The sequence below is a fragment of the Schistocerca serialis genome, chromosome 2, assembly GCF_023864345.2.
Source record: "Schistocerca serialis cubense isolate TAMUIC-IGC-003099 chromosome 2, iqSchSeri2.2, whole genome shotgun sequence".
In the NCBI taxonomy this organism is placed as follows: Eukaryota; Metazoa; Arthropoda; class Insecta; order Orthoptera; family Acrididae; genus Schistocerca; species Schistocerca serialis.
Genome location: NC_064639.1, coordinates 574507976 through 574532549, shown reverse-complemented (window position 1 = coordinate 574532549; position 24574 = coordinate 574507976). Strand labels below are relative to the sequence as shown.

The following is a 24574-nucleotide window of genomic DNA, read 5'->3' as shown; positions in this document are numbered from 1 at the left end:
TATACAGATTGAATAGCATCGGGGAGAGGCTACAATCCTGTCTCACTCCCTTCCCAACCGCTGCTTCCCTTTCATGTCCCTCGACTCTTTACAACTGCCATCTGCTTTCTGTACAAATTGTATATAGCCTTTCGCTCCCTGTATTTTACCCCTGCCACCTTCAGAATTTGAAAGAGAGTATTCCAGTCAACATTGTCAAAAGCTTTCTCTAAGTCTACAAATGCTAGAAACGTAGGTTTGCCTTTCCTTAATCTTTCTTTTAAGATAAGTCGTCAGTATTGCCTCACGTGTTCCAACATTTCTACGGAATCCAAACTGATCTTCCCCGAGGTCGGCTTCTACCAGTTTTTCCATTCGTCTGTAAAGAATTCGCGGTAGTATTTTGCAGCTGTGACTTATTAAACTGATAGTTCGGTAATTTTCACATTTGTCAACACCTGCTTTCTTTGGGATTGGAATTACTATATTCTTCTTGAAGTCTGAGGGAATATCGCCTGTCTCATACATCTTGCTCACCAGATGGTAGAGTTTTGTCAGGACTGGCTCTCCCAAGGCCGTCAGTAGCTCTAATGGAACGTTGTCTACTCCAGGGGCCTTGTTTTGACAGGTCTTTCAGTGTTCTGTCAAACTCTTTACGCAGTATCATATCTCCCATTTCATCTTCATCTACCTCATTTCCGTAATATTGTCCTCAAGAACATCGCCCCTGTATAGACCCTCTATATACTCCTTCCACCTTCCTGATTTTCCCTTCTTTGCTTAGAACTGGGTTTCCATCTGAGCTCTTGATATTCATGCAAGTGGTTCTCTTTTCTCCAAAGGTCTCTTTAATTTTCCTGTAGGCAGTATCTATCTTACCCCTCGTTACATAAGCCTCTACATCCTTTCATTTGTCCTCTAGCCATCCCTGCTTAGCCATTTTGCACTTCCTGTCGATCTCATTTTTGAGACATTTGTATTCCTGTTTGCCTGCTGCACTTACTGCATTTTTGTATTTTCTCCTTTCGTCAATGAAATTCAGTATCTCTTCTTTTATCCAAGGATTTCTATTAGCCCTCGTATTTTTACCTACTTGATCCTCTGCTGCCTTCACTATTTCATTCCTCAAAGCTACCCATTCTTCTTCTACTGTAGTTCTTTCCCCCATTCCTATCAATTGTTCCCTTATGCTCTCCCTGGAAGTCTGTACAACCTCTGGTTCTTTCAGTTTATCCAGGTCAGATCGCCTTAAATTCCCACCTTTTTGCAGTTTCTTCAGTTTTAATCTATATTTAATAACCAATTTTAACCATATGTATGTTCAAACAGCGTGGCCTACTTCTCATCACATTGAGAGTGGTTGTTCTTTCAAATGAAAGTCTGAGGGGCCAGGTGCATTACGACAGCTCCATGCACACATACTGTCGACTCAGTGACTTAATGTGCAGAACAGTAGTTCCAATATCCACCAGTAGTGTGCTGTTGTGAGCGCCGCACCACTCTCTATCATCACAATCCACATAAAATATGAATAATCTACGACTTATGTCGAGAATTAACTAGAGCTTCATTCTGGTACATGTATGTGAACACTGGATTCGTTTACCATCTAAATAGTGAAATAGGCCTGCATGGAAGAGCTACAACGTATTTCCTTATGATACTTATACCTCACATTTATTAATCCAACCTGGTAAGTGCTCCAGACTGACGAACAAACGCTATATTTTATATATAACATACCACAAACAGCAGAAGCGTGTTATGCAGGTGATAAATAATTATAGATTGGATCGAACGTGACAGGTAATATCAGTTATTTTAGAAATGCATATTGACATTAGCTTAGTATGGTGGAACTGTAACACATTTACACGTACAATGTTACCTGTTGTCGTGCTAAAGCACTAAGCTAACACACCGAAAAGTGTAATCATGGTCTTGTGACCAGTTTAATAGCTCTTAATGGATAATTTCTAAAGTCTGCTCAACAGATTGATTCCTTTACTTATCTATATTTTCGCCAGTAAGAAAGTCAGACCTCTCCTGTGTTAACAGATATGTGTAGCTATTCTTTGCATTCTCAGAGTTACTGTAGTTGAGACAATGGCCCGTGCTAATTTTTTTCCATATTCTTAACACTAACAAGATGTATGGGGAGGTAGAGTTTTTGCCATCCATAGTAACCGCAAATAATAGACATGTTTCTCACTGTAATCATTTTATCCAATCTTCACTTTGGTGATAAATCGATTTCCATGTAGACGAACTTAAAGTTCTGTACAGACATTCTACAACAAATAGCCAGTCATCAACTTCCTCCAGCGAATAACAAATATTCCGTTAAAAACTGACAGTGTTGTACATCATATGCATCCGATACTGAATTTGAATGAAATTTGCTTCTGAGGAACAGACAGTGGTCCATAAGAATTTCATCAAGAGATTGTATACTGTACAGCTGTCTGTATAGATATCTTGGTAGTTTGTGTAACCGATTTTTGTGTTAAATAATTAAGTCCATATGCATACAGAGCATAGTTTTATAACCCATTATTAGTCCAGATTACCTGCTTCTAAATAAGTCAAACCTCAGCTCATATGTATTTACTTCAGTTCTCCAGCAGGTGCTAGTTTAGATCCTTCAGTTTTTCATTTTATGGAGTCACTCCGCTTTATATTACATCCAAGTATTTTACAGTTCCAGATACACGTTACTTACAGTTCGTATGTATTGTGAGAGAGTACCACAGAATTCGGAATCCAAATAAAGTGTATCTTACCAATAAAACAACTCGTGTTAAGTGGGCATAGCGCATGCCAGCGATTCGCCCCCCGCCCTTTATAGTTGAACTGTCATCTGCTGGAAAACGCGCGCCAAGATCAGTTGAGAAAACAATGGACTACGCTACCGCACGAAATTATAATGATATGTCATTTCGTTCCAAAGATATTAACTATCAAAGAGTGTGTACATTTCTATGGATCCCTCTCTACGTTATAGCTCTTCCATGGAAGCTTGTTTTACTGTGGAGACGGTAAAGTAGTCCAATGTTTGTATACATATATGTCTGAATAACCATCATACTGAAACTCTAGCTAATTCTGCACACATGTCGCATATTCTTCGTGTTTTATGTGGACTTTGATGACAGAGGGGAACGCAGTGTCATCAAAGCAGCATACTACTGGTGTAGATAGGAAATGCTGTTCTGCACTTCATGTTACACAAGTTGGGGCTTTCAAGAGTACATAGTCAATACTTTTAGCAATTATCGACTTGATAGATGTGAGTGTATCTAGGGACAGGCTGAGACTTGCAAAAATGTGAGCTATCTATTCTACTTGTATGTCAAACAAGCACTTTACGTAGTCATATTCTAACTTATTGATGCCAGTGATTCAATCTGTCTATAGCAGTCGTTAACGCACAGAAGTCAAATATTTTAATGTAAATGCACATCTGCAAGACTGGACATATTTACACAGAAGGCACATACACATCCGCCAATTCGTTTTTGGCTGGTATATCTGCACTTTGGTCTATCCTACTAATTTTACCAATTTCGAGCTTTTGCCTTCTACCAGTTTACCAGATTTACTTCGAATGTGCCAATTTATGGATCTGACATCCTACCAATTTACTATTTTAGAGCCATTTGCCAATTTCCAGACTTGGCATTCTACCAATTTACCAATTATACAGCCAATCCGCCAACTTCTGGATGTGGCATTCTATCAATTTGCCAGTAGCATAGCCAATGTTACCAATGTCTGGATTTGGTACCACCCATATAATGTTTGGTAGACTATGCTATGACGTCATTATTTTATCCTCTCAAAGTATCTTGCCTCGCCATTTTTTAACTCTGATTCTCACTACAGTGAATGACAAAACTCATGCAAATGTAAAAAATTAATTTGTTGTAACAAGTACTTGAGCACTGAGATAGAATGAAATGCATATTGCCTGATATCAGTGGGGCTCACTCATCCTCAAAGTGTAGGCAGCAAATCGTGGCGCTCTCGTAATCAAATTTTAAAAATTAAAATCGTTATTGTGTTTCAGGGTTGAGCTAGAACGCCATTGGGCGAAACTTTAGTGTCCCAGACCCCCAACGCAACTGACTGAGAGCACACATGTATCTCCGCTGGCCATGGGAGAGTGGGGAGGGGGTGGGAATTGGGGGAAATGGGAGAGGAGGAGGGAATTCTTAGAGCGATGTTGCTGACGACAGGGTTACTGGAATGCTGACTTTGCTGTTCCAGGATGCCCACTGCCCTCCTATTAATAATATAAGATCAGTTTTAGATACTGAGAGAAATGCAATTGAAAAAGAATACTCAAAGATAGCAGAACATCCAGTAAATATTCAGAACGTTAACGTCCTATGCGTTACCTGTAACATTTCTACAGGTTCGTTCCACAATTCTACTCCTACACATAAGTTACATCGGTTTTGGCGTGTGGTAACGCCGGTGTATATGATCGCGGGATTACAAAAACAGCCTATTTACATGGCAATCGTGATAAGATACGTTTAACAGTTAAGTATGGGGTCGACCAATTAAGTCATGACGGATATCTTGTGGATTCGATTATACGCTTGGAATCGTAATGGATATCGTATTCAGGCTGCTATGATTGACGAGCAGAGAAGGAATGCAAAGACGATGGGAAGGAAGAAGGAGAAAAAACAGAAGATGTAAAAGAAGAATAAGAAAGTGAAATACGTGCTGACTCCTCACAACTGGCGAATACTGTCATCATCTGGGTGCACATTGCTATAAATACTAACATCATTCACTGTGTGCTCTCATTGGACGTTGCGGTGAGTGAAGAAGAAGAAGATAATGATAAGTCGCATACTGAATGTGAGAAACGAAATTCTCATTGACACCTGTATTACTCGCTTCGAGTATCATAAGTATGAACCATTTGGTCATCCAGACTTCGATCACAACGATACCACAACAATTGCGATACAAAATGAAAACACTTGACTACTGCCATTCAAGAGTTGTCTGTGTATTGAAGGAAAACTTCTCAATGAAAAATGAGTGCATAACTTCACTTGTTTTCGGACTTTTAGTATCAGCGTCTTTTACGCCAAATGTCACAGGCGCGTTGCAGAATGATGGTTGGGGAACGTGAAATTAACTAAAAGAATTTGTTGGTGAAGACGGAAGTTTCGGTTTCTGTATCCCGCTCACTATGGTCACTCGGATTCATAGAGGATTACAGGAATACTGTTTTATACGCTAGCCATGAACTTGTACTGATTCGCAGCGGACAAGACTAATTGTTTTGCGTCATAAGAAACGGAGACCAAATCGAAAACTGTGCTCAGAACAATGCACTGGAAAATTCCGGGCACACGTGAGTCCAATAAAGAGTAAATATTGTTATGGGACGTCTTAAAACATGGTCTAAGCCTGACTCTAGCATCCTGTGATTGAGATTTAATTGAATGTGCTGCACTGAACTTAGTACATGGGCATAGTAAGTTAAGTACAGTGTCAGGAACAGCAAGATACGTAATTTTAACTTTTCAGTCAAACAAGAATTCGATTTCAGACGATTGCAGCTTATTCAGTGCAGCAGACATGACAGGATCGAAGGTATAACAGAATTCTTCTAAATATTCTGAAGAGAACTATTCAGCTAATCTTAGCTCAAAGAATAATGCTCACGCGTATGAAATGTACTGCAGTTTTCAGTCGCTGTGTCACGGGGAGAAGGGACTAAGGAGAAATCCGCTCATGAGTCGTACAGAGTTCAGAAATGCACCATACATTTAATCGATTGTTCACGTCAGTATGATGAAATACTGAAACCTTCTGTCACTGATATGGGAACTGAAATGGTAACAAACCGTTTACAAAAAGTACGATAGCATACTGGTTGGTTACTCATGAAATTGTTTATAGAAATGACTCCGTCAACCAACTGGGTAACAAGCCATACCCATATAACAGAGAATTAATGCTGTACAAGGAGTTTCACAGCTTCTCACTCAGAAGTGACGTCACGATCATGTGATCGGCAGTGCAGCCATCTTGGAGCTTTGACAGGTGAAACTGATTTGTAATTTGCCGGACATCTTACTGAAGGTAAGGGTGAAAGAGTCTTCTCTCGCGCTTAGGAAGAGAGTACGTTTGGAGCGTGAGATTACTCATTGCAATGTTTTCTCTTTTGCAAAAACCTCTTTGCAGGAAGCAGCCATATTAGTCAAGGTAAGGAAGAAACCTCCAATGCGTAGGGGCAAGGAAGCACCTCTAATGCTTAGGATTAGTTTTGGTACCATGAAATTGCTTATTGTTATGTTTTTTCTTTTTTTCTTTTGCAGAACCACTGTAGTGGGGAGCGAAATTGAAGCGTCACCCATTTTGTAATATTTGTAATGTTTGTGAATTATCTAAAGTTTTGTATTTATTTTTATGTTTCATGTGCGGAGAGGGCGGAGCAACGAACGGAGACAGCATCTTCACTGCCGGGACCACAGAGAAAATTGCTGGCCACTATACGTCGCGGGTCGACAGCCAAAGAGCAACAGAAGATCCTGAAACCGAGTTGTTGCGTCGTGCTTTTAAAAACTGAAAAAATAAGAATTTGTAATGTTTCTACAACAATGACGTCATAGAAAGTTTAATCATGTTGTAAATGTTCAGTCCTATCTTGTCAAGGCTCATGTTCACGTCTATATGTAGTATATATGAAGATAATAAACTAGTGTATACTACAAAAGTTTAAATACGTGTTCCGAGAATTTATGAATGAAGAATTATATTAAGGAATAAGTATTACTGATTTATTTGACAAGATTATTAATTTTTTGTCAACTTTCATCGCGAGTTTGAGTCTTAAAAGTTTATTCAGTGTGGTTTTAATATTTATTAAAGCATATAACTTGCATTAATATAATTTCTGAGAAGAAACAAACGACATCTAAATTCAAAAAAGTTTGCGCAAACCAATTGGACTGAGTGACGTAATTCTGCGCATATGACTCAAATGATGGTGTTTTAATTACAGTTTCGTTCAAGAATCATTCAGAGACAACTTTAAAAAGAATTTAAATAATTTAGAAGTGTTTTGTAACTGACCTAGGTGACGAAGTCTGCACATGGTCATATGTCAAAAGAAAATCATTTATACGAAACTTACGTCGTTACACTACACCACGTGCGATGTCCTCTTTGATTTCCAAGGAATTCGCACCACAGACAATCGATTTGTTCTAAAAATTTGCATTTTGATGTTGTGGGGCGCTCAAAGCAGCGTGGTTGCTTCTGGTGGTTTCATTTTAGACTGCACAACGCCCTACTATTAGTTCGAAATAACTTTTGCAAAATAGTTAATCACTGTCACCATGTGGTTCAGCTGTTGTGCTATTTGAGAGGGCGTTGAACGGTATACGTTCAGTTATTCCAACGGAGTTGCGCGTCTTTGTGAAGAGTTTGAAGAAAGCGAAGTGGACTAGAATACGACGTGCACAACACTGAGGACAAGGATTGTCCCTCACTTCCCGTGCTCCGATTGAAAATGTATGTTGACGAATGCAAATTAGTGACTGCTGAGTTAAATGTGAAGTTGTTGGAACACTGATGGCGTGACTGTCATTTCCAAGGCATTCCATATGATGTCAATGATCAGATCGGACATTGTTAAACAATGAACGAATTACAACATCTTTTTAACGCCAATGAGCGGAATTGATGTTGTTGTTACTGAACAATGAAAGAAATGTAAAGCTTTTATGGTAAAATTTACATTTTGAAGCCAAAGTTAACATTGTTGTTGAAAAAAAGGTAACGTTTTTTCTAATAAAATTTATGTGGAGAGTATTTTGTTTTGTTTATGCTTTTACTCCTATCCCTCTGTAATATATTATATAAAGAAACATTTAATCAGCACAAAAGTTGGAATGGGTGAAGAAGTGCATCGCTCAGTGTGCAAAATTTATCCCAGCAGAGCGGATATCACGAAAGGAATTGATGGCATTCATCAAGCTGATCTGGTTGTCTTCAGTGCATATTCCGGGTACAATTCAGGTTATTAATAGGTATTAAAAAAATTGACATATACTCCAAACGTGCATGGTTTGGTGCTCTAAAGACTAAAATTGACTGAGATTGCCGATGAGTTCAGAAAAATTTACAGAAAAATGAACAGGATTCCGAAGCAGTTGCAGATTTAGGTGAGGAATTTTACAATACTCATATATCAGCAAGGTAATGGAAAAAACTAAGATTAATCATCACCCACCACTTTTCAAGTTGAAACCTTCGGTTATGAAGCAATTCAATAGACCTCTTAAACGAAAGATGTTTAAACATTTCACTGCTCCAGGTTCTCTCAAATGGGTTGGTATGGTGCACAGCCTTTCCAAAAAGTGTTATTAGCCAAAAACATAGAACAATTAATAAGAAACCTTTTGGTGTGAAAGATCACAGCCTTTTGTCTCCTGAGTATAAAAAGATCAAGTTGATAGACCCACCAAAACATAAATTCAAAGTCAACGATTTTGTTAGAATTAGTAAACATAAGTCGATTTTCAGAACGACTTCACCCCAAACTGGTCTTCTGAGATGTTTAAAAATCGAGCAGTTCAGGAGACCAACAGAAGAACGTATCTCATAGATGATTACATTTCGCGACCTGTAGCAGGAGGTGTCTACAGCACAAAACTACAATTAACCACATATCCATGTACCATCTGTGTGGCGTGTGGTCTAGCGGTAGCGTCTTTGACTAGTAATCAAAACGTTTTGGGTCCCGCATCCTACCAGCCAATACTTATATTCTGAGTAAAAATCATCAGCAACTGCGACCGAGGAAGTCACCCTCGTTCTGTCAACGGCCTTGGCAGAGAGGGCGGAGGAGCGGACAGAGATTCAGGGCACTCTCTAGATCCTGGGGTGGGAAACTGCCCCAAAAATGAAGAAGGATCAGCAACGATCAGCGGCATGAAGGTGCAGAAGACAATGGAGACTACTGTATCGAAGACACATAACTTGTATCCACAGGATGTGAAGCTTGTATCGTTGCTATTACTGTTGTTTTGCGAAACCGTCGAACGGTGTTTACATGTCAATGACATGTTAGACGGATACGCCGTATTCGGCGAATATTTACTATTTGCACGATACACGAGAGAGGATTGTGAGAGCATCTGCTTCGATAAGTGCCAAAGTGATAAGGAAATTGATAAGAAAATTGCAGCACTGCATTGATACCAATAGTCATCACTTCGAACACCTTCTGTAAATGGACGTTCATTCCACCTTTGTGACCTTCTTTGACCTTCAAAGACCTTACTGTTACACATAATTGGATTTGTCTCGATAGCCACTATCAGAAAATAAGTACCAAACTACAGCATCCCTTTATAAAAAAAAGAAACAAAGTTGACCTTCATATCTCTGACGCGACCCAACCTAGCAACAAAAAAAGCCGAAGTCATATAATGGCCCACGTTATCCCATACAACTTTTGTCCCACAAACCTTTTAGCTACTATCATACTTTCGGAGTTATACTAGGTGGCAATAGTTAGTGACTCACCCTGTATTGTAAGGCGTGCGGTTTTGGACACATTACATGTAGGGTGCCTCAATTTTACATGTCGTTTATAGCGTTGCAAGACACTTGTTTCGCAACATGGGATGCGTTTTTGTGAGTATATCTCATTTGTTTGAGATGTAATACACGTGGCATCGAGACTGACGAGAACAACTCATTTATGTAAATTTACATGTTCAATTTATGTAGAAACAGGGTGGAAGCATCATTGGGGGAAGCCAGTTTTAGTTAGCCACGCTGTGACACAGTGACATGCAGAGTCGGATACTAGTCAAGGTCAAGTGTAGGTGACGGGCACCGCAGAGAACTGGTGAAAGAACAGTATATCACGTGAGCGGCGCGTGAGGACGTAACTTACCACTCTTGTGGGTGATGGAATGTTAATGAGAGGGGTAAGAGATCTCGCTGTTCACTTGAAAGCCAGCCAATTATAAGATACTGTACTTATTAAGCCATTTGCTGATTGGGCAGCCATGGCTACTAGAAATGAAATAGCGACTGCCATTGGCTGTTCCATCCAGTGTCCAAATCCACTGTAGAGGGAAGGGAAGACGCACGACTGCGCAGCGTGACAGGCACTTTCCCTTGAGATATTGTCGAGTGTGGTCCGAGGGCGTCCCTCCCTGAGTGACGACAGGGAAATGAGATATGTTGGTGTGAACACTTTGTCCACCCGGCTCCAATATCCAGTCAAGAGCTGGCTGAATTCTTTTCGTAAATCTCTTGAGCGGAGAACGAAGAGAGCCATTATAGCTAAATTCTTGCGAGAACAACGAGGGGAGAGTAACACAAGGCTCGCCAGCCTTCCGCGTGTGCTTAGCCATTAAAAGCAGGCTAGGGTGAAGTTAATGTTTTTCGCTGCACGGAAACGTAGGGAAAGTTTGGTGATTTAGAATCAGGCAGGCTCAGTATAGTGACAAAATAAAACACCTACAGCCGTGCTTATGATTTTATTTTATTTTGTTGCAACCAGTTTCAGCGCTTCAATGCGTAGTTGGCAGTTGATGATGGTTGGAGTGCTGACACATTATCTGCGTACCCAGTAATGCTGGCAACTGATGTGATATATGCAGGGATCATATCAACTCGTACCGCATCAACAGTCTGAAGATGACACATTGAAGCATTGAAACTGGTTGCAACAAAATAAAATAAAATCATAAGAACGGCGTTAGGTGTTTTATTTTGTCACAATAGTAAACGCCCGTCGTCTCAGAGACCTCCTGCCAAAAGCATGGGCATACAAAAAGGCTCAGTATAGGATTTTTATAGACTAACAGATCCGATGACACACGGCAGCATCCATGCCGACGACACTGTACAACACAAGGTAAAGAACGCATCACCCCGTAAAACGTAAATGTCGTGTCACAAGCCAGTTTTTACTCCACTGGTACGAAGCTCAAAGACCTGTTCTCCTTGTAGTATTTCCCGACATTAACGTATTTCCTTCGTTTGCTCAATAGTTAACATTTGTGGGGAAAGAATAAAATTTGTTAGAGCTGGTAACATTGTTCAGCTCGACATTAGGATAGTCTTCCGCCAAAGAGTCTTTTTCTCAGTTAAAATAATTAACTATCCTGAATTTTCTGATCTTGATCTTTTATATTTTATGTTATTTGAGAAATTTAATACCAGTATCCTCTTGTCTGAACAGGCGATACCTGAGAGTGCTCTTGTGCATTGTTATGACCCAGTATGTGCAAAAGTGATTCCAATAAAGACAGTTACACGGAATAGTTGTTGAGTAATTCCGTGTCGGGTTCAAATTGCGCTTTGAGCGCTAAGTGGAAGCGTGCAAACAATGCAAACATAGCATTCGCTTATTATCAACCAGAGGCATGTTTAGAATATCAACAGCAGCAGTAATTCATATACAGAAGTAGGATTTGTTATGAATAGGAAAGTTGCACAGAGAGTGAGTTACCGTGAATATTTCGCTGACAGGGTTATCAACAAATTCGACTGCAAACCAATGCCAACAATGATAATTCAGGTATACACGCCGACGCCACAAGCATAAGATTCAAGCGAATCGTACGGGAGAATCAGTGTGGAAGGAAGTGGGATACTGATTCACTGAGGAATGACGAGGCACATTTGAATTCGCTGAGGGTGTGGACAGCACTACAAGGAATATCACAGTATGCGGGTCAGTTGAGGGGGGAATGGACATCCCTAAAAAGCGCAATCATACGTGTTGAACAGTCAGACATGGGTACAGGGAAGGTAACTCCTAAGAAACCTTGAGTAACAGGTTGTTTTAAACAGTAGTATTACTGACAACATGACTCGTGCATGTGATGTGATTTATATGTATTTGACAATGCTGGTGCTGATTCCGCATTTAACGTTTGACGATGCCACTATGGCTGCAGTACATTAGGACTTTGTTTTTATGAAACAGGTATGCCTCTTCATATTTAAAGCGCACAAAAGTAAATTTTATCAGTACTACTTTTCATTATGGTCTATGTATTGTTCTTAAGCTGTATACAGTTTGCGAATGTATTTATATTTTTCCCATTTTTGCTGCAGATCTGATGATGGTCATTAAAGACCGAAACCGGTAATCTGTTAAACAAGAAGATTGTGACCATAGACGTAAATTAAAAGAAAAAACATACTAATAGTGTCGCCCAGGGGGAGAGTACAAAAATCAGGAATCAAAGAGGGTAATGTCTAGTGGGAACAGAAAAGGAATATTTAAGACACAAAATACTGTACAAAAAACATGTTTAATAACATGTATACGACTAATACAAAATGGGAGATCTGTACATATAACTGAAATGAAAACACAACAAATAACAGAGAAAAGTGCACGATAAAGTGAGAATGACGTCGTCCACGGTGCTGACAGCTGACCGACTCCTGTGGACGGCTCTGTCAGCTGGCTCCGTCTGGCGGCGCGTTGTGCGGCGAGGCTTGCCAAGCGCTGGCAGCCCGCGGCAGAAGAGGCGGTACGGCCGGTCGTTCAGGTACGCGGTGGAGGTGGCTACCCGCTGAACTCGAGAGCGAGGGACTCGACGGGAACCAGAGGCGTCGGGTTGGAGGGGCAACTGGTCACCGTCGCTGTCCTAGAAGACGACGAATTTCCTCTGCCGTTGAGAAGCTGTTGGTTTCGTCTGACTTGACTTCCTACACTATGTACCTAACTGGTTACATACTTGCAGGATATGGATTGTAAGTGCTGAGGACCACTGATGTGATATGAATGAGTCCCAGCCATTTTCTCGCTTCAGCATCAGCAATCACCTTCGTGGTCACGGCCATTGGAAGGAGTATGAAGGGATGAAATGGCGACGGATGTAGAAAAAAATCAGTCTCTCAGAACTTTCGATCCAGATCGGGACCTCGAGGCGTCTAGTGCCAGCCGTGGCTGTAGTGACTGTAGTGATGGATGTGAATGGGCACCTTCTTCTTGATGATGATGGGGTAGGGCTTCGGGATGGGCACGGGGACGGGCACCTTGACCTTGACTGGGTAGGGCACGTGCTTGACCACAGGGTAGGGGACGTGCTTGACCACGGGGTAGGGGACCGGCCGCTCCACGGGGTACGGCACGTGCTTCTCCACCTTGTACGGCACCGGCACCACCTTCTCTACGGGGACCGGCACCTTGACCTCGCGGGTGATCTCGACGGTCTTGCCGATGTCGTAGCCGCCGGAGCCCAGGGATAGGCCGCCGCCGTAGCCGAGGCCGCCCCCGTAGCCGATGCCACCGCTGTAGCCGAAGCCGCCTAGGCCGCCGTAGCCCAGTCCGCCGTAGCCGAAGCCCAGCAGGCCGCGCTTCTCGTGGTGCTTCTCGGACTCCTCCGCCTGGGGCTCCTCCACGGCCTGCGCCGCCTCCTCCACCGGCTCCGCCTCTACGGCCTCCGGCTGCTCTTCGCACACGGCCACCGCCACGCACAACAGCAACGCTACCTGCAAAACCACGTGATATCAGTAAATGGTGTCTACGCACTTTCATTTCACATTCATAGTTTGTCGCATGTGACATCGTACACGTGGGATTCACACCGACGTTTGAGCCATATGAAGTAGTACTGATAAGGGGTCTACCGGACCTCGTAATCACCAATTTCAACGAGTCTTAGGTATGTTGTACATCAGTAGTCATCGAACTTCTTTTGTTCAAGTGCCAACACTGATATTGTAGGATAGCCTCTCGGGCCGCATATACCGGGTGATCAAAAAAAGTCATTATAAATTTGAAAACTGAATAAATCACAGAATAATATAGATAGAGAGGTACAAATTGACACACACATGCTTGGAATGACTTGGGGTTTTATTAGAACCAAAAATATACAAACATTCAAAAAATGTCCGACAGATGGCGCTTCATCTGATCAGAATAGCAATAATTAGCATAACAAAGTAAGAGAAGGCAAAGCTGATGTTCTATACAGGAGATGCTCAATATGTCCCCCATAATTCCTCAACAATAGCTGTAGTCGAGGAATAATGTGGTGAACAGCACTGTAAAGCATGTCCAGAGTTATGGTGAGGGCATTGGCGTCGGATGTTGTCTTTCAGCATCCCTAGAGTTGTCGGCCGATCACGATACATTTGCGACTTCAGGTAACCCCAAAGCCAATAATCGCACGGACTGAGGTCTGGGGACCTGGGAGGCCAAGCATGACGAAAGTGGCGGCCGAGCACACGATCATCACCAAACGACGCGCGCAAGATATCTTTCACGCGTCTAGCAATATGGGGTGGAGCACCATCCTGCATAAACATCGTACGTTCCAGCAGGTGTTTATCAGCCAGGCTGGGGATGATGCGATTTTGTAACACGATTGTCATGCGCAGTCACTGAAGTTTTGCTGTCCTTCGCCATCTGTCGGACATTTTGTGAACTTTGTTTTTTTTTTGTTCTAATAAAACCCCATGTCATTCCAAGCATGTACGTTAATTTTTACCTCTCTAACTACATTATTCCGTGTTTTATTAAGTTTTCAAATTTATACTGGCTTTTTGATCACCCGGTATACCAATCTGATGACAGCCAAGCTGTAGCAAGGACGCGGTAAGTTGGCTTCCAGCCCCCTCCTGCCCCCTCCCCCTACCCCCTCCCCCCAACAACCCCTTATACTAATCGTTAGAAGTCGGCAACATGTGTAGACTGTTCTGTTTCAGAATGCTGCCGCCCTTAGAGATCCCAAAGTCGTGACACTGCAGTTGCGGGCGAAATGTTGTTGTATTGTGTGAACAGAAGATTAAGTGATTAATAACAGTAATTGTGCTTATATTTAAAAGAATTGTGCAATATGCAACACGATTACATATGTTTACTAAATATTTTGACTGTCTTTTTCCTTCGAATCATAGCGTTTTATTACAACAGCCTTATTTACTTTCATATTCCCTGCTTCAAATATATACCGCATTTGAAGATGTCCGTCTTTATAACTTCCGTTTGAAATTTATACCATAGCAGCTGATCGGTACGAAACACACACGGTCATGACTTGGCAGCAATGGAAGATAATCAGTAGAACATTCCCCCGCGCCCCCTCCTCAGGTCCTCTAACCCCTCAGTGGCTACTTATCCCTCTTTTCCCCGGCCAACTTTACTTAGCTCACGACCGAATTTACCAACTCCAGATCAAACTGAAATATTATTGTCTCTGTTACTATTTTATTTATTACTGATTCTGAGCAGGAAAACTATTCTCTGAAGACGCTTTCAGAGTTAGCTGACTTTTTGAGTTCGGTTGTTAGTTACTAGATGCTTATTATTGTAAAATACGGCAGAGAACCACGGGCTGCACGAATATTTGATTCGGGCCGCATGCAGGCCGCAGTTTGATGGCCACTGTAATGTAGTTAGACCTGCCAGAGTGCCTGGCCCGCAGCTCTCCATGCGACAGCTCCTGCGATCCGAGAAGATCGATGTTGAAGTTTTATGCATACTACCTACACTTGTAACGTTTGTCATGTTTCGACCATGAGCTGTAGATAAGGTTTACTGCTATCACGCTGACGATAAAGGCTCAAAGTGAGCATGGATAGCTCTTCTTTTTATTCAGTTTCATTGTACAAAATATCATTAAATAGTATGTGTCATGCAAAATTATTCAAAATCGTAATTTTCGCTGTAGTAATTTCTATATCAATCATTATGGAAAACTTCATTCAAATGTGTGTTCCGTTCGTGGTCCGTACTTAAAATGCCAGCTAGATCAAAGACATGTAAGCACCTGCACCGTAAAAATTATCTCACCCAGTTGTACTCCACTTTGCCGACGCTGTGATTTTATTTTTACAGGCACGTTTAAACTTTGACGAAAAAAATTCAAAATATTACCGACTTGTTGAAGACTAACAGAGAAATCGTTCGAGGGAAGATTCCATAAAAACGCAGTCTTTAACTCTGCGTCAGTTTGCACCTGCTTTAAGAGTAATGTCCAAATTCACGTGGTTCGCATAGAAGTAGATCGAAAAAAGAACTACTTTTTTTTTAGTTTAAATGAACTGTGTTTTCCGATATCGCTTCTGAAAAATCGCTGTGCCAGCAGGGCATTAACTTTCATTCAATGTGCGTAGTGCTCTACGAATTTGTGTTTCGGTTACTTCTACTACAAATACCATCTGGATTTCTGCTCTAGAACAGGAAGCGGTGCTATAATTAATGAAATTACTACGGACTTCCTAGAAACTACTCAACAGATTTTTATCTGAATTTGCACAAGCAAACGAAGAGTAGGAAATAGACAAATAGGATATAAAATACACCAGCGTGAGCTCTAGTTTTGTAAAAGTGTTTTAACTGCTTAAAGTAAAAAACTGAAGTATATCACGAATAGCTGCTGCTAGCTATGTAAGTGAGGTATAAAAATCACAGCATGAATTGATCTACTCTCGCTTGAACCATGTGCTCTCAGTAATAAGAAAGTACTGACTGATATTTCAATATTATATATTTCATGCTTTAACCGAACTTGAAAAAAGTTTGAAAAGATGGTTAAATGTATTGTGAAATGATTGAGCTAAAAGAAATAAACTAGATTCGAAATGCCTTTGACGCGCCATTGAATGATGCTCGAAATCCAGTACAGCAGCTGAGATGCTCATACGTTCGTGACGTAAGGAGAGCAGTGAGTGAAATTGTAACAGACAAATATCTTTTAATGGTCGTTAAAATTCTAAGAGTGTAAGTTAAACAGCCAACTTTATATTCTCAGTCGACACCACATTCGCTGTACACGATTTCGACCTTCATTCAATGTGCCGTTCTATTTTGAGTTAGGGATACGAGAACCTTTCGGACACTCTTGCATTTCTCCTCTAGACGACAATATGAAGCCAGCAGTTAGAAATTCGGTTAGCTGTTCGTTACTTTATATTACAGTTCATCTTTTATCTGACGAAATAACCGATATGTGTATGGGCTGCCTCTCCTAAGAGTCGTCAGGCGCATTTTCTCTGTTGTTGTAGCTGGAATCAGTGCAAACAAATGCTGCTCACCAAGTCTTCCATGAGACGTCCAGCTTTCCATTTACAAGCCATTTACAGTTACAAATATCTGCCGAAACATCAGAGAAAATGGGCCTGACGACACATAGGAGAGACATCAGGTATATGCATATATGGCGTTGGTTCGGAGTAACATGTCCGGTAACAACCAGTGCCAGGCTTGATTCACGTGTAGCATGCGGGGAAAGCATGAGTGTCTGCCGTTAGCGGCGAGTTGGGAAATCAGCAAACACGCTATTCAGGGAACTGCAGGAAGGAAGCAAAGAGTGCAGCGAGGCTGGCGAGCCAACAGAGCGCTTTACAAACAGCCGCGGCTCCACCTGCTGTCAGCCAACCGCTAACCGTGCCGCAGATGCTGTTTGCTAAGTGGTGCGGGCAGGTACGGAAAGTTTTCAATGGCTGCTTTGTTCATCGTGAAGTGCCCGGACTGTCGGAACCGCTTTCGCTCACATGTCTGATACGCAGTCTGCCCTGTCAGAGACTTAGCGTTCCCTCATTCATGGAATTCTGCAAAAGGCACTATGAGCTATTTTCTTTGTTTGATAATTTCAGAAATGGGCAGCAGTCGAAAGCTTCTAAAGCTGCTGGTAATTTAAGTGGTGCTCCCACGACGCCATTAAGTGGTGGAAAGTATGAGCTCTGATGTGTAAAGTCTTCTTATAAGGGAAAGGCAAATGAAAACGAGACAGATGCGAAAAGGAAAAAGCAAACCGATTATTATTTGAGAAGCAATTGCCGTAAACTGTTAATGTATTTTTCCCACTCCGACTTAAGCAGTCAACGCCTTTATGTGTGTGTGTGTGTGTGTGTGTGTGTGTGTGTGTGTGTGTGTGTGTTGTTCTTAGCATAAGTTAGCTTAAGTAGTGTGTAAGTCTAGGGACCGATGACCTTAGCAGTTTGGTCCATTGGGAATTCACACACATTTGAACATTTCACTTCTGTTGAATCCATTTCCATTTCTCCAGCTTTACGAGAAACACAAAAACGACTGACAGCAAAAGCTCGCATCGGTGATATCGGTTTGGAGGTGTTTGAGGAATTTATTGTTGCAAACTGCTATAATCTTCACTATTACCTCGGTTGCCTCAATCTCTTGAATTATAAGAACAGTAGGGATTTTTTAGGTATTGTCGTTTGAATTAAATAGCGAAACTATTACTGCTAATACTTTCCATCGTAGTTCCTAACACAGTCTTGAGATTCAAGAGAATAAAGACACTGCCTTCTAAGATGAGATTTTGAACACATATGTAACCGTACAGTAAAATTACGCAGTCTGAAGTGTCTGGTAATTGACATAGATTTGCGTTTCTCTATTAGGGTTTCGGGACAGACCGACATGGCACACTGGTTAGGCGCCATTCGTATTTGGGAGGAAGACGAATCCGTTCCCTGTTTCATGTTACCATGTCTTCCCTCAATCGCGTAAGTTAAAATGGTTCATTTCAAAGGGCACATATCGCAACCTGTTGCCTTATTGTTTCTCCATCTGACCTTCAAATCTGTCTCTAACGAACTCGTTGTCGACCAAACGTTGAACGTTAAACTTCCTTCCTTCCTTTAGTGTTTCGGAAGCTTTCGTTTCCTCCATTTCATTACCGGAATCGCACACTACATTGCACGAAGTTTTATGGCTCTTACGGTCCTCTGTTCTTCTTTTTTTCCATGGTTTTCGGCTACCGTCGGTTCCCGTTGCAGTTCGATTCCTTTCCGATGATCCGCAATCAGAACAACCATGTGTACCTTCTAAGTACATTCTATATTTCTTCAGATGCCCCGACATTCTAGATTTTTAAGGCAAATAATCTCTGTACGAAAGCGTACAATGTGGACGACCCATAATGTTACCTAAATTGCTACGTATAAAAACATCTTTGCAACTGTTAGTTTAAGTACATTTGCAATTTTGTTTTCTGTGTACGGAAAATTGAGTATGATCTGTAATATGTGTGAGTTTCTCGCCAAGTGGACCACAAGAAAACAGTACGTATAAGTTCTTCCCAAATTTCGCCACTAACTTTGTTTAAAGACCGACCATTAATTAATAATTGTGACTACTTGTATACGTTATAGTAAAGATAATGGAACACTGCAGCACCTCACACATCGAAAACGTCACAAATAAAAGGCACAGGATACAGAAAACGCACTTGAAAGTGGGAATAATTCACCGAAATACGTCGTGCAAAGTATAAATGAAAATAAAACCGTGACTGGTAGCAGAAAACTTACCGCATAAACAAATCTATTGCTTTTGCAGTCGCAGGTTTTCGCCAAACATTTCTAACGTGTGAAATCAAACTAATTTAGATGACACTTGAAACCCGCAGTGACTTTTAACGCTCTCTTATAGAAATGACGTCACTGCGAGATTCGTCACGGGGTGTTATAAGAAGCAACAGTCGCAATATCCTTAACAAATTCCATTGAGAGATGAGGAAACTGACGCTTTGTAATATATTTAAGATTCTGAGATCCTTCCTTCCGAGAGAAAATACAGCTTTATCTACCACAAGCACGGTGTAGTTCTTTTAGCGTATCATGGGATAGGAAGACGCACTTATGATAACTGTACGAAGAAAAGTGGATCTAGTAAGACGAAAAAAGAAAATACTATTAAACTCTTGCCAAATTAACAGCGTCGGGGAACAATCACTATTAATCCTACACTTGTCACAGTAATCTTACTGAAAGCAAATGGGTTAAAATTCCTCTTAGGGAGAGCCTGGAGATGTGGCGCTTAGAACTCTTATAACGCGGAATGGCTCGGTAAAACAATCTTCTGAAACATAAGATGTACCACGCAATTTTAGGAACTAATTTTTACGTAAGTATTAGCATAAGATTACCTACCAAAGAGAATGGTAGTTCAGAGTGATTGGAAGAGAGTGAGAATTATGGTGGGAGAAAAGGTAGTGCGACTGGCTACTAACAACAAGAAAAGAAAGTATGAGTGGTGGACGGATGAATGTGAGAATGCAGTCGAGACCAGGAGGAAAGCGTGGATGAAATGGAAATCCTGTAAAAAGCAAGAAGACTGGGCGAAATTCCAGAATGCGATAAAAATTGCGAGCAAAACGATCAGAGGACTGGATGCTACAACACATGCAATAATAAAGGAAACTTTGAGTGCCACTACTGCCGGGATCAGGCATCGCAGTACGATGTCAGACAGCTTCGAAATAAAAACAGGAGTCCGGCAAGGGGAAGGACTGTCACCAATTGTATTTAACCCGGTTTTGGACGAAGTAGTGAGACAGTGGAGACAACTAAATAGTAATATGAAGATCAAAGGTGAGCAAATAGGGTATAAAGTCAAACATAATGCAACAGTGGACTGCATTCACAGATGACATGGCACTCTAAATGAGACAGAAGAAGAGGCAAAGACAGAACAAAAAAATCTAGCCGAAACAGCAGAAAAAGGCGGGATGAACATTGCATATAAGAAGACCAAGACATTGAATACTGAGTCTGACTGGAAGACAGATGGCCAAGTGGTTGAGAAAGTCAACAGTTTTTGTTATTTGGGGGAGACGATAACTGGTGGCATACAAAGCAACAGTAGCGCAGTAGACGGGGCACAGCTTTTGCAGAAGCTTCGGTATGCGGTGATAACAACATATGGCAAGAAAAATCTATCACGAAATGTTAAATTGGAACATTACACAGCAACTGTAAGAAATGATGCTCTGTTTGTATCAGAAACGATCGCACTCGGCAAGAGAGCTTGTATACAGTTGGAGAAGGAGGAATGGAAATTTTGAGAGACACGTGGGTCACCAAAAAAACATGGGGATATCTGGATACACAGAATACGACACGAACTGTATGAAAATATTGTAACCATATCGAGCGAGATACGGAGGAGGAGGTTACGAGTTGCTGGGCACATCATAAGGATGGACGAGGAGAGGTTGGCTACAACATGTCATACGGGAAACAACTGGGTGAAGGAAGTCAGAGATGATTGGAAGGCTGTAGGAATAAAAGAAAGGAATTTGCATGCAGTAGTATAGGACAGGGAGAAGCATAAAGGGCTGGTGGATGGTCTCAGGTAGCCGGATACCAAAATCAAAGATGTCTTAACAGAAGAAGAAAGAAGCAGAAGAAGCGAGAGAATGAAGAGGTATTTGGAAGAAAGAAGCCGTGCAGAACAAGCCACACGTGATCCTGAAGGGTCCTAACGAGGAAGAAGAAGAATAAGAAGAAGAAGATTACCTGCAGTACTGGTGAAAACTGAAGTATTTCACGGCAGCATGAAGCACCGCATGGCTCGACATTCGGGTGTTACAATCATTCGCGTTCCTCTGGCTCATTAGAGCGGAATATTACTTTTATCGAGGCACACAGTGCGTTATTTAAAACTGTGAACTGAAGGTGGCAATTTCAAACGCTGGTACGGAACACTTGTTTACGTTACGTACAGTTTTTGTGAATTACTTCAGGTTAACATTAGGATAGCTAATAGGTCGCGTTTCATTCATTCTCCTTTAGTTATAGAACTGCTTCGTGAATACATACACCATTTTACAAGGTATATTACAGAAAGCGACTATAATTTTGGGTTCAGTGGTTGTTCTCCAACGGCGAGTGCTGGAACAACGTGTGCATTTAATTTCCACAAGAACGAAATGTGAACAAAAGATCGTATTAATCTAGTCTAAGAAAAAGTTTTGAAAAGAGAGCACCAAAGTTTTGTGCCCACTTCTGAGCAGATTATCGGCAGAATAGTTGATGGTACACAGTCTATTACAGCAGTAGCTAGTATTTCGGCTATGTTTAAAACATAATTGTGCGACATACCATAAACTGCTTTACCTAGAAAGTTTATGTCGTTAGTAGATACAATATTCAGAATAGGTTCATCCCGCGTCGCGTCTGCATATTGCTGTCTGTGTCTCCCCATATTGGTCATTAGCTCCTCTTGTCTGAATTTTAAAAGTGACGAATTGTTATTGGTATTCCAATTGCTTAATCGCTTCCTGTAGCCGATTCCAATCAATTAAGCACGGCGTTCAGACATCCAGTAATGTTTGAATGTAAATCAGTTTGGTTTTGCTTTCCTAAAAACTGCTGACACTGCCTTCGCAGTGGGGCTGGTGGAGATAACCTCAGATCACGGTATCTGTGGGAGCTTTTAAAACCGCTCGTATAGAAACTGATATTTATAATTTTGTAGTACAATATAGGGGAGCTAGTAGTATAATACAAAGAACTGGGAGGAGCAGTTGAACAGAATTAACAATGTCTTGAAAAGAGCATATAAGATGAACAAAACCAAACGTGGAACAATGGTAATGGAATGTAGTCGAGTTAAATGAGGTAATGCTGAGAGAATTGGAATAGGAAATCAGACACTGTAATTTGTTATTTGTGTGACAAAATATATAATGATGACTGAAGTAGAGAGGATATAACACGCAGACGGGCTACTGCATGAAAAGCATTTCCGAAAATGAGGTATTTCTTTGCAACTAATATAGTTGTAAGGGATAGGAAATCTTTTTTGAAGATAGTTGTTTAGAATGTAGCTTTGTGCGAAAGTGAAGCGAGGACGACAATCATGTAGGGCAAGAAGGGAACAGAAGCTTTTGAAATGTGATGTTACAGAAAAATAGTGAAGATTAGATTGGTAGATGGAATAACTGAGGAGATATTGAGTTGAATTGGGTAAAAAACAAAAAATGTGGTCCAACTTGACTAAAAGAGGGAATCGGTTGAGAGAACACATTCTGAGATATCAATGAATACTCAGTTTGGTACTTGAGGGAAGTGTGGGGATAAAAATCGTAGAGGGAAACCTAGGCATGAATACAGTGAGCAGGCTCAGATGGATGTAGTCTGCAGTAGTTATTCAGAGATAAAGACGCTTGCATAGCATATGCTGCCGTGGGATCTGCATCAAATCAGTATTTGGACTGAAGACCACAGCAGCAACAACAGTACAGTACCTAGTGTAAACGCCTGAAAATTAATCTTGGTATGTACGAGAGCCGTGAGGTAAAATAATCCAATGGTTCAACCAGTTTTGCAGGTGAATATCGCAAAGGCACATTTCAACCACTGTCGCAGGTGACACTGGTTCACCTCGACCTTCGGCGCCTTGATGAAGACCATCTGCACTAGTTGCTGTACGTGATCCGATGAAGACAACGTGCTAAATTAGCCGAAACGTTGGAGCATTTTCACCCAATAACGTCGTCACAAACAGAGAAAAATATTTAAATTGATGCCGGCAGCTTAAACCGGCGGCTCAGATATTCACACTGTATTAATAATCACCATAATTTTGTTGCAAGGCTATGATTTACCGATAATATTCTGAAGTACAGCGTAGACGATGTTCCACCTATCCGACAGATAGTACAGCAAACGAGTAGAGGGAGCTGGTGAGGATACGAAAAGCGTGTAAAGATTCAGTCAGTGTCTTCATACTTCCCCTACGGACGCGCGGCTGTCACATGGTAGGACGGAAGATGTGTACACACCGCAGTGCGAGCTGCGGGGCGTTGAGGCAAAGGGGCGAGAGCAGGTGGCAGCCACTCACCAGGATCCTCATCGCAAGGTACTCGAATGCTGGCTGCTGCGTGTCAGCGGTCTGCGACGGTGGACTCTGGATGCCTCGTGGACCGCTCGACGAGCTTTATATAGCGGCCGGGCTGCTGGAGGGGTGCGGCTTTCGCTGGGCGTCGGTCTGCGCCTGCAGGGGAAAGCAGAGGAACGAAGGCGTGGGGCGCCGCACGAAACGCTTCCGGACGCCGGTCAGTGCAGTAGGGCCGGCTGCGGAACCGGACAGAGCAGAGCTGCCGGAAGGTCGGTCTAGCTGCCCGCCCATCTCAGTCTCACGGAACAGCATTCGCCGGCCACCTTGATTTACACCTGCCAGTAGCACAGGCTGGCGATCCGGAAATACACGGCGGCTTACTGGCAGGTGCATCGTTCTGAGTTCCTTCCGTTCTCATCGGATTACGTGTCTCAGTGACTATGGTACACATTAGATTTTTTATTGAGTCACCAGTCTTGAGACTGATCTGATCCGGCCCATCACGACTTCCTCTCCTATATGAATCTTTTCATCTCAGAGTAGCAACTACAATCAACGTCCTCAGTTATATGCTCGGTATATTCCAGTAAGTGTCTTCCTCTATAGTTTTTATCCTCTACAGCTCCCTCTAGTACCACGAAAGTTATTCTCTGATGTCTTAACAGATTTTCTATCTTTCTGTTCCTTCTTCTTGCATGTGTTTTCATAATGTTCCTTTTTACGCCGGTTCTGAAGAGAACCTCCTCGTTCTTAATTTAATCAAACCATCTAATTTTCTACATTCTTCTGTACCATCATGGCTCAGATGTTTACTTTTTCTTTCGTTCCGGTTTTCCCACACTCCATGGGCTCATTACAATACAAAGCTGGGCTCCAAATGTACGTCCTCGGAAGTCAAAGCATCGCAGATATTCTGAACAAAAGCACGTTGAGTCGTTGGGCGAGACGTCTGTCATCATCACAATAGGGTTGGGC

At 41.7% G+C, this 24574-nt stretch overlaps 1 protein-coding gene across 1 annotated transcript; it reads right to left on the bottom strand.

Annotated features, from left to right (window-relative positions):
* Nucleotides 1-12283: 12283 nt before the first annotated feature.
* Nucleotides 12284-23659, bottom strand: LOC126455634 (cuticle protein 79-like). The gene is made up of 2 exons (XM_050091400.1): nucleotides 23603-23659; nucleotides 12284-13491 (listed from the first exon to the last, which is right to left on the bottom strand). The coding sequence occupies exons 1-2, from the start codon at nucleotides 23612-23614 to the stop codon at nucleotides 12931-12933; spliced, it is 573 nt and encodes a 190-aa protein (XP_049947357.1). The 5' UTR covers nucleotides 23615-23659; the 3' UTR covers nucleotides 12284-12930.
* Between the last annotated feature and the right edge of the window lie 915 nt (nucleotides 23660-24574).